Source organism: Acomys russatus, chromosome 14, assembly GCF_903995435.1.
Source record: "Acomys russatus chromosome 14, mAcoRus1.1, whole genome shotgun sequence".
Lineage (NCBI taxonomy): Eukaryota > Metazoa > Chordata > Mammalia > Rodentia > Muridae > Acomys > Acomys russatus.
This window is the reverse complement of record NC_067150.1, coordinates 25,104,447-25,119,886: the sequence shown is the minus strand read 5'-3', so window position 1 is coordinate 25,119,886 and position 15,440 is coordinate 25,104,447. Positions and strand designations below refer to the sequence as shown.

Genomic DNA, 15,440 nt, shown 5'->3' with positions numbered 1-15,440 from the left:
CACAAGCACTCAAGAGGCTGGGCATTCTCCTCTGGTTCCTACTCCAAACCCAAGTTCTTCTTGTCTTTACAGCTTAGGGAGCTGCTAGTTCAAGCAAGATTATGCTTTCTTTAAACAGAAATAGCAACTGATCAGCTTCTGAGGACAATTTCAAAACAAAGGAAAGCAGGGAAGCCTAGCTCTAGATGGTAAAAATCCTACGTGGTACCATACTTCTCCAAGTCTCCCATCTCTGAGAAGCACTGTTGTTTGCTGACAGGCAAGAATCCAGTCCCCACCTCCCTAAGGAGCTCTCATTTTTCTACACCATGATGTCGTGGAACTGCAGTAGCATCAGCTCAGTTCTCACCTGCAGTTTTCATATCCGTAGTGGAAAGCGTGGGCACCACCCTCAGGGGCACCGCAGGACTAGGAGAACGTGCTGGAGAGCTTGGAAGCCATGAGCTGAGATCTTCAAAAGAAAATTTTTCTTGTAAATCCAACGTGGCTGTGGACTCCAATAGGGGAGATTGGGTAAGTGGCCATTTGGGTTCAACAGGGCTAAGCCAACAACATGGAGGCCAGGGTTCCACATTCCTTTCTGACCCTTCCCCAGATGAGCTGGAGCACACTTAGGTCATTTAAACGGCTCTTCCAGGAGAGAGACTTCAACAGAGTGATGGGGTCGCATTGCAGCAGGCCAACAGTCACTACTACTCTCCTGTAAGGGGAAAAGCAGTTCTCTCAAGTGGCACAATGGGACCAGAGGCCTACTGTGGAAAGACCCTGTCCTGCAGGGATCTGTCCAAGATGTTCTCATCTGACCTAAGTGCCACACGAGCACAAGAGTAAAGAGGGCACATAGTCACTCTTAAACACAATGTCTCAACAACTCAACCACCAAGAGCTGGCGAGCCCCTCTCCACCCCACAAAACAAGACAACTCACAGGGCACCTTTACTGGGAAATACATGGCTACCACTGGCTCCAATACTCTAGATTCCCGGAAATATCCACAGACACTCACCCTCTTCATCAGAGGACAAGGCGGTGTCACCACACTCCTCCTTCACTTCCCGCAAGACCTTCAAGTATCGCTGCTGGGTCCGCCATTCCCGCTCCTCAGGGCTTCGGGATGGTGAATGGCGCTTGTGTCGAAAGGGAAAAGTGGGGCCACTCCTACGGGCCATCTCCAATAGATCCTAGCAAGAGACCAGATGAGGCATTAGGTCATCATCAAGTCTCACTCACTGGACAGTCTACAAGCCCATGTTTTATTCTGTTCAATGTTAAAAAACAATTTGTCCCCTCTAAATGACAAAGAAATGTACAGATATAGGATTATGTACAAATGAAAAGCAGCTAAATTCCTTAAGGTATGATCATTCATGATTAAAATAAAATCTGAAATTTTATGAGCACCAATACAACATCACAAATGAAAAACCCTGCGCTGTATCTTGTGTCACAGACTAGTCCAAACACAGTAAGTAACACTAAAGATACACAATCACCTTTAGGCTATATGTGAGTTGCATTGCATGTTAAACCTCATTTTGTTTACATCTGTGTCTTACCCCCCAAAAACATACAAGTATTCCAAAAATCTGAAATCCCAAACACTTCTGGTTGTAAGCATTTCAAATAAGAAAGAACCTAAATTACATGGTAAAAATACCCCATTTTAGTGTTGACCTGTGTCACTAAGAATTAATATTCAGACTAAACATCCAGGTATTTCTATACTAAGTCTCAAAGAACTCGTAACAGGGCCAGTGAGACGGCTCAGAAGGTAAAGGCACTTGCCACCAAGGCTGACAACCTGAGTTTGATCACTGGGACCTATTCACATGACAAGAGGAGAGAACAGACTCAAGTAAGTTGTCCTCTACGTGTCAGGTGTGCTCTGTGGCACATGCACACCCACATATAAGCACACACATGCACACAAACTAAGTAAGGAAGAAAGTAATAAACAACTCCTAGCCAGCCAGTGGTGGCGCACGCCTTTAATCCCAGCACTCAGGGAGGCAGAGGCAGGTGGATCTCTGTGAGTTCAAGGCCAGCCTGGTCTACAGAGCGAGTTCCAGGACAGGCAAGGATACACAGAGAAACTCTGTTGTGGGTGGGGTGGGGATGGGGGGAGGAAAACAAAGAAAAGAATTCCTAAGAACTTCTGCCACAGAGAATTATTGAACTGGAAGGGACCCCGAGATCACCAAATTCTATGATCTACACAAATGCAATAGTCGGAGGCCTGTACATACTTGCACATCAATTCCAAAACACCCTAGATATCCTCAAAACACATGGTGAGTCTGACACCCTTTGCTTTTCTTTGTAAATACTGATTCTAGGAAGAACTTTGTATTTCATGTTTGAACACCTCTGAAATCTAAAAACCTGTTCATAAGAGGACAAGGCAAAGCCCAACTTTTGTTCGTGGTTCTTTTGGTATTTGCATCAGAATCACTGCATGATACCATGATGCTTCCCAGGTCACTGGCCACACTGCGTATCTAGTTCCAAACATTACTTACACTCCTGGAAGCAAGAATCTGTTTTAGCAGCCGATGGAAATATTGCTGTTGGGAGTTGAGATACCGCTTGTACTGTGACTTGAAGCAGAGCTGACGATACTTGACCACCTCAGGGTTAAAGTGTCCATCTTAAAAACACAGAAACACAGCTGTATATGCATCAGTCTACACATATGTTTTGTGTTTTGTTGTTGTTGTTTGAGACAGGGTTTCCCTGTGTAGCCTTGGCTGTCCTGGACTCACTTTGTAGACCAGGCTGGCCTTGAACTCACAGTGATCCACTTGCCTCTGCCTCCCGAGTGCTGGGATTAAAGACGTGCGCCACCACGCCTGGCCAGTCTACACACATGTAATGAATACACAAGAGATGTTGTTGCAGCAGAGAAAGAGAAAATGACTCTTTAGGAGAACCAATAGAGAAAAACCCAAAAATAAATGGCATTAAACAAAACAAAAACAAAAACCAACAGCTCACTTAAAGCTGGAAACCATAGTGACCATAGTATCACAATTATCTTCAGCAAAACTGGAATTGAAATAGAACATCAGTCAGAGAAATACACAAAAATGCATCTCTGCCTCTGTGCTTCCTTTGTATACTTACCACACAATCACACTGGGTGGGGATGCACAGCAGCACTGCTCACTTACAGAAGGGCCCTCATAGAACCCTCTAAATCCTGCGAGGGTCCCTACTGCTTTGCATGAGGGAAGACAGTGTACTCCCCTAGTCAAACCGAATGATCACAACTAAAGGAAAACTTGTGTTTAAACTAATAAGCCACCAAAAGGAGAAAAATAGCTGTGTATGTTGGTGTGCCTGTCACCCCAGCTATTAGGAAGGTCAGGCAGGAGGATTATAAAGCCAGGTTAGGGCCACTCTAGATAACCAGGTGAGGACTGTCTCTCACAAAAATAAAGGGGGCTTGAGCTACAACTTAGTGGTAGAGCATTTTTGGTCTAAGAATGACCTCAAATTGTCTTGCACTGCCTGAAGTGATAGCTGATTCAGGCAAAGATCACCAGTGGAGGGGAAAAAAAGACTAGTTAAAATGAAGGTGTCTGAGAAACAAGTCTTGATCCCAAAGCAAAACCAAAAAGATGACTAAACTAAAAAGATAAAAAGGCACTCTTACATTTAAGATCTATAGCATGGCCGTGTGACCCATGCCCATATCCCCATCACTCAAGAGACAGAAGTGTATGGATCCCTGTGACTTTGAGGCCAGTATGGTCTCCATAGAGAGTTCTAGGCAACTAGGACTATATAATGAGAAGGATCTTATCTCAAAAATAAACAAATAAATAGGAGGCAGATGCCACTTAACCACATGACCACAGATGGCCACTATTACCAATGACAGAAAGCTCTTAAACGATATAATGGGAAGGATGGAAATTTCCCATGTAACATTTTTACCAAAAGCACTTGACACAAACCTAATATGGAAGCAACAAGATAACAAATTCCCAGAAAGCAGGGCAGTGTACAATAAAAATATGCTGTACAAGTGGGGCATGGTGGCACATGTCTTTAATCCCAGCACCTGAGAGCCAGAGGCAGGCAGACTGATGTGAGTTCGAGGCTAGGACAGAGAAACCCTATCTCAAAAAGAAAATAAGGGGAAAAAATGTGCTATACAAAAATAAATTTTTTTTTAAATCTTTAAAAATGCCAGTGTCCAAAAATGGATCCTCCATACATAGAACTAAATAGACACAAAATCAAAACATGCTGAGTATATTATGAATTCAGGAGCAGTTAAGAAAACAAAAGTAAGGGGTATTCTATATAACTGGCTCAGTGTAAATTAACAAGGCTGAAGGATTATGTGGGGGATGTCTTTTGTGAAAAGATCTACAGCCAAGACAGGAGTGATAGCTTGTGTGTGGAATCTCAAGCAAGCTAAGGCCAGAGAACTGTCATAAACTCAAGGTCAGCACAGGCTACACAGTGAGACCCATCTTTAGAAGAGAAAAGTGTGTATAGTGGTGAGATGTCATGCCTTTCTGCAGAAAACAAAACAAAACAAAAACCCCAAGCTGGTGTCCTTTTTTTTTTTTTTTTTTTAATTAGTCATAAAGATCTTTTGGATCTGGCAATGTTTTATTTCTCATGACGGTCACATAGCTGAATTCTATTATGTGCTTTCTATCATAAATCAATACAATCTTTTTTTTTTTTAAATAGCATAGCCTGCAAATAAATACACAAAACCACTGTCCTCAGATGCCACATAAGTACATGAAAACAAAGGATAAGATACGAGCATATGTGCAAACCCTATCAACAAAACACTGAGCTACAGACCTCGGAAGAGCTTCTGGGCGATGTGCAGAGGGTTTCCAAAGCGGAAGTTCTCCCCGTTAAACAGGGCAAGGATGAGCTCATCCTGCTGCTCCACACTGTCTGTGGGGAACTGAGGCAGAAACTGCTGGAGATGTTCACGCTGGGAGTCACTTAGTACTTCCTGCCATGTGGAGAGGCTGACGACATCAAAGAATATCTCAGGCTGGAAGAATTTGCAAAAAAGTGAGCAAAGATAAATAAGCATTTAAGGTTTTGTGTGTCTGTGCAGCCTATTTCGCAGAACATAGAACATACCATTTTATCACAATTAGGTACACAGTTCAGAAGTTTTAAGTATATTCACATTTCTTATATAGGCAACACTATGATCCTGACGTTTTTTAAAACAGACTAAAATTCTAATGATTTTGACTCAGTTCTCAAAAAGTAGACATTAACTGGCTATGGCAGCCAGTACCCCCTGTAGTCCCAGCACCTGGGAGGCAAGGGCAAGAGGATTCTGAGTTCAAGTCCAGCCTGAGCTCCATGGCAAAACCTTATCTCAAAACAAAACAAAACAAAAAAACTTATTAAAGACAGCACACAAATTACAATTTGGCAGTACATGAAAATCCAGAGGAAACTTATGTCAGAGAAAAGCCATTTGAAAGCTATGTCTGCCAACTAGGGTATGACGGCAGCCATGAGAATTCACCTTAAACTAAACAGCAAGAAAAATTAACTGGGTGGGGGATGAGGGAGTCTCAGAAGAGATGACTGAAAAATGAAAGGAAGCAGTATGGATTCCATTTTGTTTTAATTAATATATATTTTATTTTGAAATATGTAGCTTTGGCTACCTAGAACTTGCTACACAGACCAAACTGCCTTTGAACTCAACCTGCCTCTGCCTCCCAAGTGCTGGGGTTACAGGCATGTGCCACTGCACTTGGCATGTTATTGTTTTAAAGATGATCTTGAACTAGTGAGCTCAAAGTGATCTTCCTGCCTCGGCCTCCTGAGTAGGTAAACATATTGGTGAATGCTGTTATGTTTTGTCATTGCTTAAAATAGATAGATATAAATGTGCCAATACATTGATGTTTATTTTACTCTTAACTGTGATTTCGTTTTAAATTAACAACTTCAGATAGTGTTTGGCTCAATCAAAGAAAGGGAAGGTGTGACAGTAGACAGAAGGCCATGTAAACCTGTAAGGTAATTATGACTTTACCCCAACAGCATAACAGAGGCATGGAAATTTAAGCAGAAAACTACAACATAATTCGACCACGAAACACCCTTCCATGCATGTATCCAAGTACCTAAGACTCCACATCTAATATCTTTCTGTAAAAACTTGTTTTTCATTCAATTTTAGTTTTAGTATCTACTCATGTTTGGCATGAACTGGGCATGCAATAAAATAAGCATCTAATGATAGATGTCATAAAGAAATTTCCTTGAAAGAGTACACAAAGAAGATACAAAGGAGGGCTGGGGATGAAGCTCAGTTGGTAGAATGCTTGTATCTGGGCTGGGAATGTAGCTCAGTTGACAGAATGTTTGTCTGCCATACACAAGCCATGGGTTCAACTCCTAGCATCACATAAACAAAGCACGATGGTGTATAGCTGCAATGCCAGTGCTTGGGAAGCAGCGGCAGGATCTCAAGTTTAAGGCTATTCAACGACATGGTACATTCACAGCCAACCTAGGCTATGAGACCCCATGACAGAGGGACAGGAGGAGATGGGGGAGAGAGATACCCCACACATACACTCGCTCTCTTAATAGATGGCAGCCTCCTTACTAGTGATGACTTTGTATCTTACCTGTCAAAGTATTCAAAGACATGCTGATATTCTGTCCCAAGACACATATTACTCCCAACTACAAGGTTACCTCATGGACACAGACAAGTTGCATTTATTTAGTAACTGAGAACAGGGAAACCATTTTAAGGGAAATATAATTCTACTCTTTAAGATATTCAACCTTTTTTTAATTAGTGAAATTTATCTTGTTATAGTACGGTTTACTTATGTCATGCTAGTATTATTCTGAATGGCTGATCAAACAAGCAGACCTCAGCTTAGACTGTCTTCCTTAATCAGAATGCTAACTACACTATTCTTTAAAAAGTAGTATGGGAACACTGCTGAAATGTAGAAAATAAAAGGGAGCAAGAAAGGCAAAAGTGCAAAGGAATGCCCGCAGAAGAGGGGAGGAAAAGGCTTGCAACAATGTTACAACTCACATCCTCCAGAAGGTCTTCAGGCAGACTAACCCTAGTACTACCCAGAAGGCAGTCCTCCATGATCCGCGTGCCATGGCTGTCTCCACAGGGACCCAGTTCTAGGGGATCTGTCAGCATGTGATCCAAGGAGTCCATTGTTTCTTCTCCACAAGAATTCTACACGAAAATCCACCCTGGAACAGAAAACCAGCGATCGCGTGGACACTAATATTCAATCTCAAGTCTTCTGGGGTTTTTCTGTTGTTGTTTCCTAGGCATGCATCGCCGCCCAGCAAGTCTTTTGTTTTCTAAAGTACGGGGAGGGTCTCATCCTGTATCCCAAAATGGCCTGGCATTCACTAAGTAGACTAAGCTAACCTCAAACATGCAATAATCCTCCCGGGTCAGCATTCCTACACTACAATTACAGAGAGAGTAACCACGCCTGGCTGCATTCTCCTTCCGCTGTATCCCTGTGCCATGCTGCCATCCTCCCACCCTTCCAACGCCATTCCCGTCGAATTTAAGTCTTACCCAGTAAAACTTTCCCAAATGTTTCTAACTCCTAAATTCTTATGCTTCTTACGCTTCCATTTTTAGAAGAATAAGACCCAGGAATTGAGATGTAACCAGACATACTCAATTAAGTGCATAACCCCAGTACTTGGGAGGTTAAGGCAGGAGAATCACAAATTCTAAGCCAGCCTGGGGTATGACATGAGGTTCTGTCTTAAAGGTAAATAAATGATAGACCATGGTCCATAACTACAAGTTCCAAGGCCAATAATCTATCTCAACATAATTTCTTTAGTTTTTAGGAATTGTTAGAAAGTTCACTAGAAATCTACATGCAGGACTGACAAGGTACCTCAATGGGTGAAAGTGTGTGCCACACAAACCTAAGTTCCACCACAGAAGGAAAGAACTCCTGAAAGTTGTCCTATGACCTTCATAGGCATGCTGTGGCATATTTGCACACATATACACACGCATGCTGATATTTTAAAAAAAGATTTGAAGTATTCTGCCTGCATGTGCGCCTGCAAACCAGAAGAGGGAACCAAATCTCACTACAGATGGTTGCGAGCCACCACGTGGTTGCTGGGAATTGAACTTAGGATCTTTGGAAGAACAGCCAGCCAGTGCTCTTAACCTCTGAGCCATCTTTCCAGGCCCGTTGATGATATTTTAAATGTATAATTATTATTTTATTTATTGTTTGGTTTTTAGTGACAGGGTTTCTCTGTGTAGGCTTGGTTGGCCTGGACTTGCTTTGTAGACCAGGCTGGCCTTGAACTCACAGAGCTCTTCTTGCCTCTACCTCCTGAGTGCTGGGTTTACCTGCGTGCACCACTGCATATGGCCTGTAAGATTATTTTTTAAAAGCCATAAATTCCAGAAGCATTAGTAAAGCTCAGATAGTAACATACAAGTTATTTCTCAAGGACTGAGTGCCAGGTGTCAGAGAATTCTTACAAATGAATGTGTTTATTTTAGCTATAATAATTGGAAGATCATAATTTGGAAATAACTTGCCCAACATTAGGTTGGCCTGCCTGTAGATGATAAGCACATATAATAATACCTCTTGTATATACTCTCAATTTAAATTTGTAAAAACTTGGTATGGTTTTGCTAGTCCACATAAACCCCTGACACTCCAATCACCAGAGTATCACTAGTTGTCAGGGGTCAATCAGATCTTTGGATCCACATAAACTAATGCAATTTTCCTCTTTCCTATACTAACTGAACAAGGCTGGTCATCCTTTTCAGAAAACTAAGCACAAGAACATATTTAGAGAGCATCTCCCAAAGCTGCAATCAGATATAAAACTGAGGCCACTGTTGTGTACCAACACACAATGAACACGAACTCATCACTCTCCATCAGTGGGTCGCCAGCCTTCCTAACACTGCGACCCTTTAAATAGTTCATGTTGTGGTGACCCCCAACCATAAAACTGTTTTTGTTGCTACTTCCTAATTCTAAGTTTGCTGTTATGAATTGTAATATAAATATCTGTATTTTCCAAAGGTCTTAGACAACCCCTGTGAAAAGGTCCTTCAACGGCCCCCCCAAAGGGTCGTGACCCGCAATTTGAGAACCATGGCTCTGTATACTGGACTCTTACCCCCTATTACCAACAAATTGCCCAACAAGCCCACAACAATGAAAAGATGAACTGGACTTAAGTCAAAACTTTCTACTCCTGGATTGTCACTAATCTGTGACATCTTACTTCAGCAGGTGTCAGGCTCCTTACCTCTGGGTAAGGAGGAGATGGACCACCGCCTCCCTACCCTTATGTGTATTCTTAAGAGAATCTTTTTTTGTCTGCGGGGTTGGGTTTTTTTTGTTTGTTTTTTTGTTTTGAGACAGGGTTTCTCTGTGTAGCCTTGGCTGTCCTAGACTCACATTGTAGACCAGGCTGGCCTCGAACTCACAGCGATCCGCCTGCCTCTGCCTCCCAAGTGCTGGGATTAAAGGCGTGAACTCTTAGAATCTTTCAGTGAATACTCTCCAGCTAAAAAGGTTTGCGTAACATTGAAGATCCTTCCCACTCCCCAAGTTCTCAAATAATAAGAGAGCAGGCCTGTAATGTATCTAGAATGAAGCTCCTCTCTGCAAAATCAGTTCAAGTTCTGACAGTATTTCAGATCTAGGAAAGATACAGTGTTACACTGACGCAGCGTGGTGCCCTGGCAACAGTGCGACCACAACAGCTTCAGCACACTGCGAAAAGACGCCTAAATAACTGAGGAAAATGAGAAAGGAACAAGGCACTTGCACTTAATTAACAAGGCTTCAAAACAAGAAAGGAAAGTGTAAACGCAACTTGATGCTTAGAATTAAAATGTTAGTAAGTGACACAGAACAGCGTCGAAAGTCAGTTACCTCATCTGACAGGTGCACGATTTTAAACAACTCGCTCATAAGCTCCTTTCAATGCCGACGGTTAGTTAAGCTAGACGTAGTATCTAGTGACAGCCTCTGCCTTGCCACTTATTCTGCACAAGAACTCAAAATACAAAACACAAACGGCTACCAGAGAGGTGGAACCCCGGAAGCCGCAGATTTCTAAGTCTTGGGGTGTCCGGGACTTCCTCGCTAGACCAGGAAGGCCTCTTCTCTGTTCCTGGGCTAGCCTACCCTCCGAGCCCTCGCGGGTCACCAGCAGGCAAGGATCTCGAGCCATAGCCCCACGTCGCCAGCCCCACCTGCGCGCAGCGCGCCGCGGCCCCGCCCCTCCCCCACACGTCCTCACCCTAACCCTCGTCCACCCGGCTGCCGAACGCCACGCGTGGGGCCCGCCACGTGCCCACGGCGACGGAGACCACCGAGCCTCGCTTCTTCCCTTCGCCTCGCTTCTTCCCTTCTCTCCGCACCTACCAACCCCGATGCCTGGGCCCGCCCTCACCTCAGCCCGGTCCGCGGGTCTCACCCGCTGGCTCGCCGGGCCGCGGGCTCCCGGACGCGCTCGCTCCCGCAAGGCCTCTGGGTGCGCGCACGCTCTGGGCTCCGGCAGCGGAAGGGGCGGGGCCCTTGGGGGCGGAACCTAACGGTAGGGCGGGACGTATTGGGCAGCACCTGAACAGTCCCGACCCGTCTGGTACATCCTTCCATGGCAGTCTAGAGGGCAGGTTCCGTTCCGCTGTACGCTCTCCTGGTTTAGGAGCTTCGGAGGACAAAGCGATGCCGCTTCCCGTCGTCTGCAAAAAGAGTACAGCCTGACTAGGCGCCGTGCTAACCACTTCTTGTATGACAAAAATGTTCCCAGGGAGCCGCCACCCGCCCACTCACCATAGGGATCCCTGGGCAGACAAGAGTACGATGGTATCATCAAAGTTGAGTATGGGTGAGAGGTCACTTAGAGGCAGAAGTGACTCAAAGGACAACTTCAAACCCGAGGCCTACCCCAGCATGGGGTAGCTCACAAAAGCTAGGAACCTGGAGCTCACAGACAGCCGACAGGCAGCTCAACAGGTTGGAGGAAGTCGTTTCCGGGTGCCTCAGTTAGTCTAAACCTTTTCCAGGAAGCTCAGCGGGTTTCTGCTACTTCCGGGCAGCTGCTCTGGTCTCACAGTCTTCTTTGCAGCCTTTTCCCTCTCAGAATTTTCTTTGTCGCTCAGTTTCCATCTGAGGGGGAGGAGGGGCTCATGGCTTTTATTATTTACTCTGGCAGAGAGAGCCCTAGAGAATCTAGTCAGTTTCAGGAATTTCCTGAAGCTATTTTGCATTGTTTACTTTTCTGTTTATTTCCCTGCAGCCGGGCCTGCCGTGGTGGTGCACGCCTTTAATCCTAGCACTTGGGAGACAGAGGCAGGCGGATCTCTTGAGTTCAAGGCCAGCCTGGTCTACAGAGTGAGTTCCAGAACAGCCAAGGAGCCAAGGCTACATAGAGAAACCATGTCTTGAAAAACCAAAAAAAAAAAAAAAAAAAAAGCTTCGCAGGAGGAGGAGAAAACTGTTACAGAACACCACTATGTGGAAGGCTTTGCTGAGGCCTCTAGACAGTTGAGGAACTCCTGCAGTCTTGAAGGTTAGCCAAATAGAACACAGAACCTAGCCGGTGTCCCCAAGTTCGCATAACTTCCAGAAAGTGCAAACGTCAGAAACTTAGTCTTCTTACACATTATCATGGCCCCATTTCCCTAACTCTATCTTAGACTGTCTTCTCAAGTATTCCACAGTTTGACCCTCTAGTCCGGCATAGACTAGCCTCAGTTCTTTCAGTTCAGTAAAAACATGTCCGAGGAGCACATATGCGTCCCTCAAGGGAAAATAGTGCTTTCCAAATAAAGGCAAAACTTTGTGCCCCCGCTGCCTCCACAGATGACCGTAGATCCTGTTAGAGACAGAAGTCACCAAGTGTGAACAGCAATGCAGCACCACTCTGGGTGACCGCACAGGAGAGCAACGAAACGTTACAAATTGCCATTTCCATTAACGTTGTTTTTAGAGCAGTTTTAGGGTCTCAGCAAAATTTAGCAAAGGGTAAGTTTGCCTCAATTCCCTGCCCACCCAATACTCTTCACCTACTTTTTAAAATAGTTGATGAATCTGTATATTATTTCACTGCCCAACCCCAAAATTAATCTATGCTCCACCTACTCATCCTTATATGCCCCTTACCTCTGACAACTGCTGATCTTTTAACTGTCTCCATTGTTTGGCCTTCAAGCTTGCCATGTTCCTGCCTTAGACTTCCAAGTCCTGGCATTACCATAGGTGCCACCACATTTGGCAGACTTTTAATCTTTTTTCCAACCAGAAAGTAAATAATAAGGTTTTCATTTTGGTGATGGGGGTGGAATGCAGGCACTCAGCCACTGAACCACACCCAAAGCTTTGTATCATTTTAATATTAATTTGAACTTACCTGGTGGTAACAAATGTATAGTGTATTTCCATATGTTTACTTGTTACTTGTATATATTTCTTGCTAAGATGTCTTTGGGCCACTTTTCACAAGAGTTGTTTGTTTCTTTCTCTCTCTCTCTCTCTTTTTTTTTTTTTGGAGGGGTGGAGGGGTGGATTTTGAGACAGAGATTCTCTGTGTAATAGCCCTTGCTGTCCTGGAACTTGCTCTGTAGACCAGGCTGGCCTCACATCCATCTGCCTGCCTCTGCCTCCCTTGGAGTTAAGTCTCTCAGATTTCTCCACACTGAGGCTCGTAAGGTCCATTGCTTTTAGTTCAGGTTTTCCTATCTTGGCTGGCACTGGTTCACTTAGAGGATTTTACTCAAGAGGTTGTGATTTTTTTGTATTTGCCTGTCAGCCTCCCCAATTGTGAGGCCAGCAGTTTTCCCCATGATCTTAATTCTTGATGGATCTTAGATTGTTAGATTTTCTGTTTGTTCAGCTTTCTGTATGTTAGAAGGAAGATGGAGAGAAAACTTCTAAGGTTCGTTTTTTGTTTTGTTTTGTTTTGTTTTTCGAGACAGGGTTTCTCTGTGTAGCCTTGGCCATCCTGGACTCACTTTGTAGACCAGGCTGGCCTCGAACTCACAGCGATCCGCCTGCCTCTGCCTCCCAAGTGCTAGGATTAAAGGCGTGCGCCACCACGCCCGGCTACTTCAAAGGTTCTTAAATGCCAGATTGGGAACCAAAATCTAAAGTGTAATATTTTGAGGAGAGGAGTGTTGAGACAGGGTTTCAGGTTAGCTTGGACTAACCTACAACTTACTTTGCAGATCAGGATGGATTATGCAATATTTATAAGAAAATATCTAACCATATCAGTAGTCCCTGTATACACATACTCAAGGAAGAAACATGTTTATTAAAAAAATATTTATTAATTTTTATACCTGCTAGGTAGCACAAGACTATCAATACTATAACTCACTGAATATACAGTAAATGTTCACATTTAAATAACAGTAGAATCAATACTTTCAACCAATGGGCCAGCTTCAGCATCTCATTAGGTGCTTTTTAGTTCTAGGTATTTTAAGAATTTTTTTTGAAAGAATAATTCCAGGTCAGAAGATAATTCAAGAACATCGAAATAGAAAGTCTTTCCAGAAAAAGAGGAATCTTACATGATGAAATATCCATTTCTCTGGGCACAAACTAAACAATAAAAATGTAAAAAAAAAAAAAAAAATCTCTGTATCCAACCCACTTCAAAACAGTCAACTGTATTGAATGCAGTCCACAGTGTCTGGGAGGAATTACCATACAGACCTTGGCTACATGTGTTTCCCAAACTGGGCTGTCAGAGCATTATACTTTGCCATCTCTTCTGTTACCTTGGGATAAATTCATAAAATACCTGATCTTAAAGTGGTGATGTCCTCACTACCACCTGCATCTCTGGTTAATGATACATGTTCTCAAATTTACTTATTCCACATAAGGACCAAAAAAAGTCAAGTAAAATTTAGAAGGAAAGGAGACAAAGAGGTCCTTCAATACTATTTTCCTCTGTGTGTTTTAAAAGTTAAAAAATAACTGACATAAAACCACCAGTCCTTCATTGATGGGCTTTTTATTTTGATCACTGGGTTATTCCTGAGAAGAGGGGAGATATCTTGCTGGCTCAAATTAAAGAGAATCCAACAAGTCAAATTTATTTACTTGTTTAGTTTCTTTTTCAAGACAGGGTTTCTCTGTGCAGCCCTGGCTGTCCTTGAACTCTCTGTAGACCAGAGTGGCCTCCAACTCAGATTCGCCTGCCTCACCTCCGAGAGTGCTGGGATTAAAGGTCTGTGCAACCACACGTGGCCCAACAGGTCAAATTTAAATTACAAGAGCTAAAAGTGTACCTTTGAGATGGTGTAGTACTCTCTACCTTCTGAGTCTCTCTGGGTGAGACTCAGATAATTAGTCCTTATACCACAGGACTTTGGGGCACTTGGAGTAGTTACAGCCATTACACCATAGGGCTTTGGGAACCAGAGTCTTGCATTTTGTAACTTGCAGTCAACATTTCATGTTGAAAATATTGTTCCCTTTTTGTTGTCAAAGATATGGAGTCCATTGTCCATTTCCACACATTTTTTTTTAGATAATTTCCTTACGTTTTTTTCATGCCCAAATCTTTAGACATAAGTCTATGAAGGAGATCTCAAAAGGAAAGTGCAGGATCTACATAATAAAGTGACTTCAAACCAAATGATTACTTTTCAGAAAGGCATCTTTACCACACAGAAGTTATTCTATTTCTTAATCCACAGACCCAGTTTTTCCTTAGAAATGTAAATAAAATAAATTAGTTAACTTCATTTGAAATGAACTTAGGTCTTCCTGATCTGGAGTGATAAATTCACTCTACAATAATTATCTTTAAAATGTATGTCACAAAAAAGTTGTTAAAATACAGGCTTTTAAGATGTCTTATGGGTACAACTGGAATGTGCAGTAAAAAGAGGGGCAACACTCCCCACTAGATTCACAGCAAACAAGACTCCCAAACAGGAACACACAGAAGACCACTATCACACAGAAAACTGCTTTCCTCTCCCAACTATCTGTTAATACCCCTCCACACCCATCCTTTTCCCTCAGTGTATTACAATGGTCCCTTTATTTTTATCTTTGCCCTAAGAGGGAAGTTGGTCATCTTATAACAAGTTCTGGGTGAGTTACAATATGCTTCAGATTTAAAACGCTTAAAAACAAGAAAGGCCACCTTTCTACCCAACCTTAAAGAATCTTCATTTTTAAGACAGCATTGAAAGTACTAAAATACGGCCAATGCTGTGAACAAGAGTGCAATGTAGGGGGTAGAGTAGTTGTAGCTCAGTGGTGGGGAACCTGCCTAGCATGCAAGAGGCCCCAGGTTTGATTCCCAGCATCACACATAAAATGTCCTACATAAACACCTGATCAGAGTAAGGAACCCATCCTTTACAAATGAGCAGTAAGTGGACCCTGCAAGGC

At 43.2% G+C, this 15,440-nt stretch overlaps 1 protein-coding gene across 6 annotated transcripts in view; it reads right to left on the bottom strand.

The window, feature by feature from the left end:
* Nfrkb (nuclear factor related to kappaB binding protein) overlaps positions 1-10,590 on the bottom strand; it is a 35,683-nt gene extending 25,093 nt beyond the window's left edge. For 2 of the 6 annotated variants that reach the window (XM_051156120.1, XM_051156122.1), the window contains exons 1-6: positions 10,471-10,590; positions 7,070-7,242; positions 4,831-5,032; positions 2,520-2,647; positions 1,007-1,181; positions 350-487 (exon numbers count right to left, since the gene is read on the bottom strand). In XM_051156120.1, the coding sequence (XP_051012077.1) occupies positions 350-487; positions 1,007-1,181; positions 2,520-2,647; positions 4,831-5,032; positions 7,070-7,204 (778 nt within the window). In that variant the 5' untranslated portion in view covers positions 7,205-7,242; positions 10,471-10,590. Of the gene's footprint in view, positions 1-349; positions 488-1,006; positions 1,182-2,519; positions 2,669-4,830; positions 5,033-7,069; positions 7,243-10,470 lie in introns of those variants that run through there. The other 4 variants (XM_051156123.1, XM_051156124.1, XM_051156121.1 and 1 more) reach the window with 3 other exon arrangements.
* Positions 10,591-15,440: the final 4,850 nt, after the last annotated feature.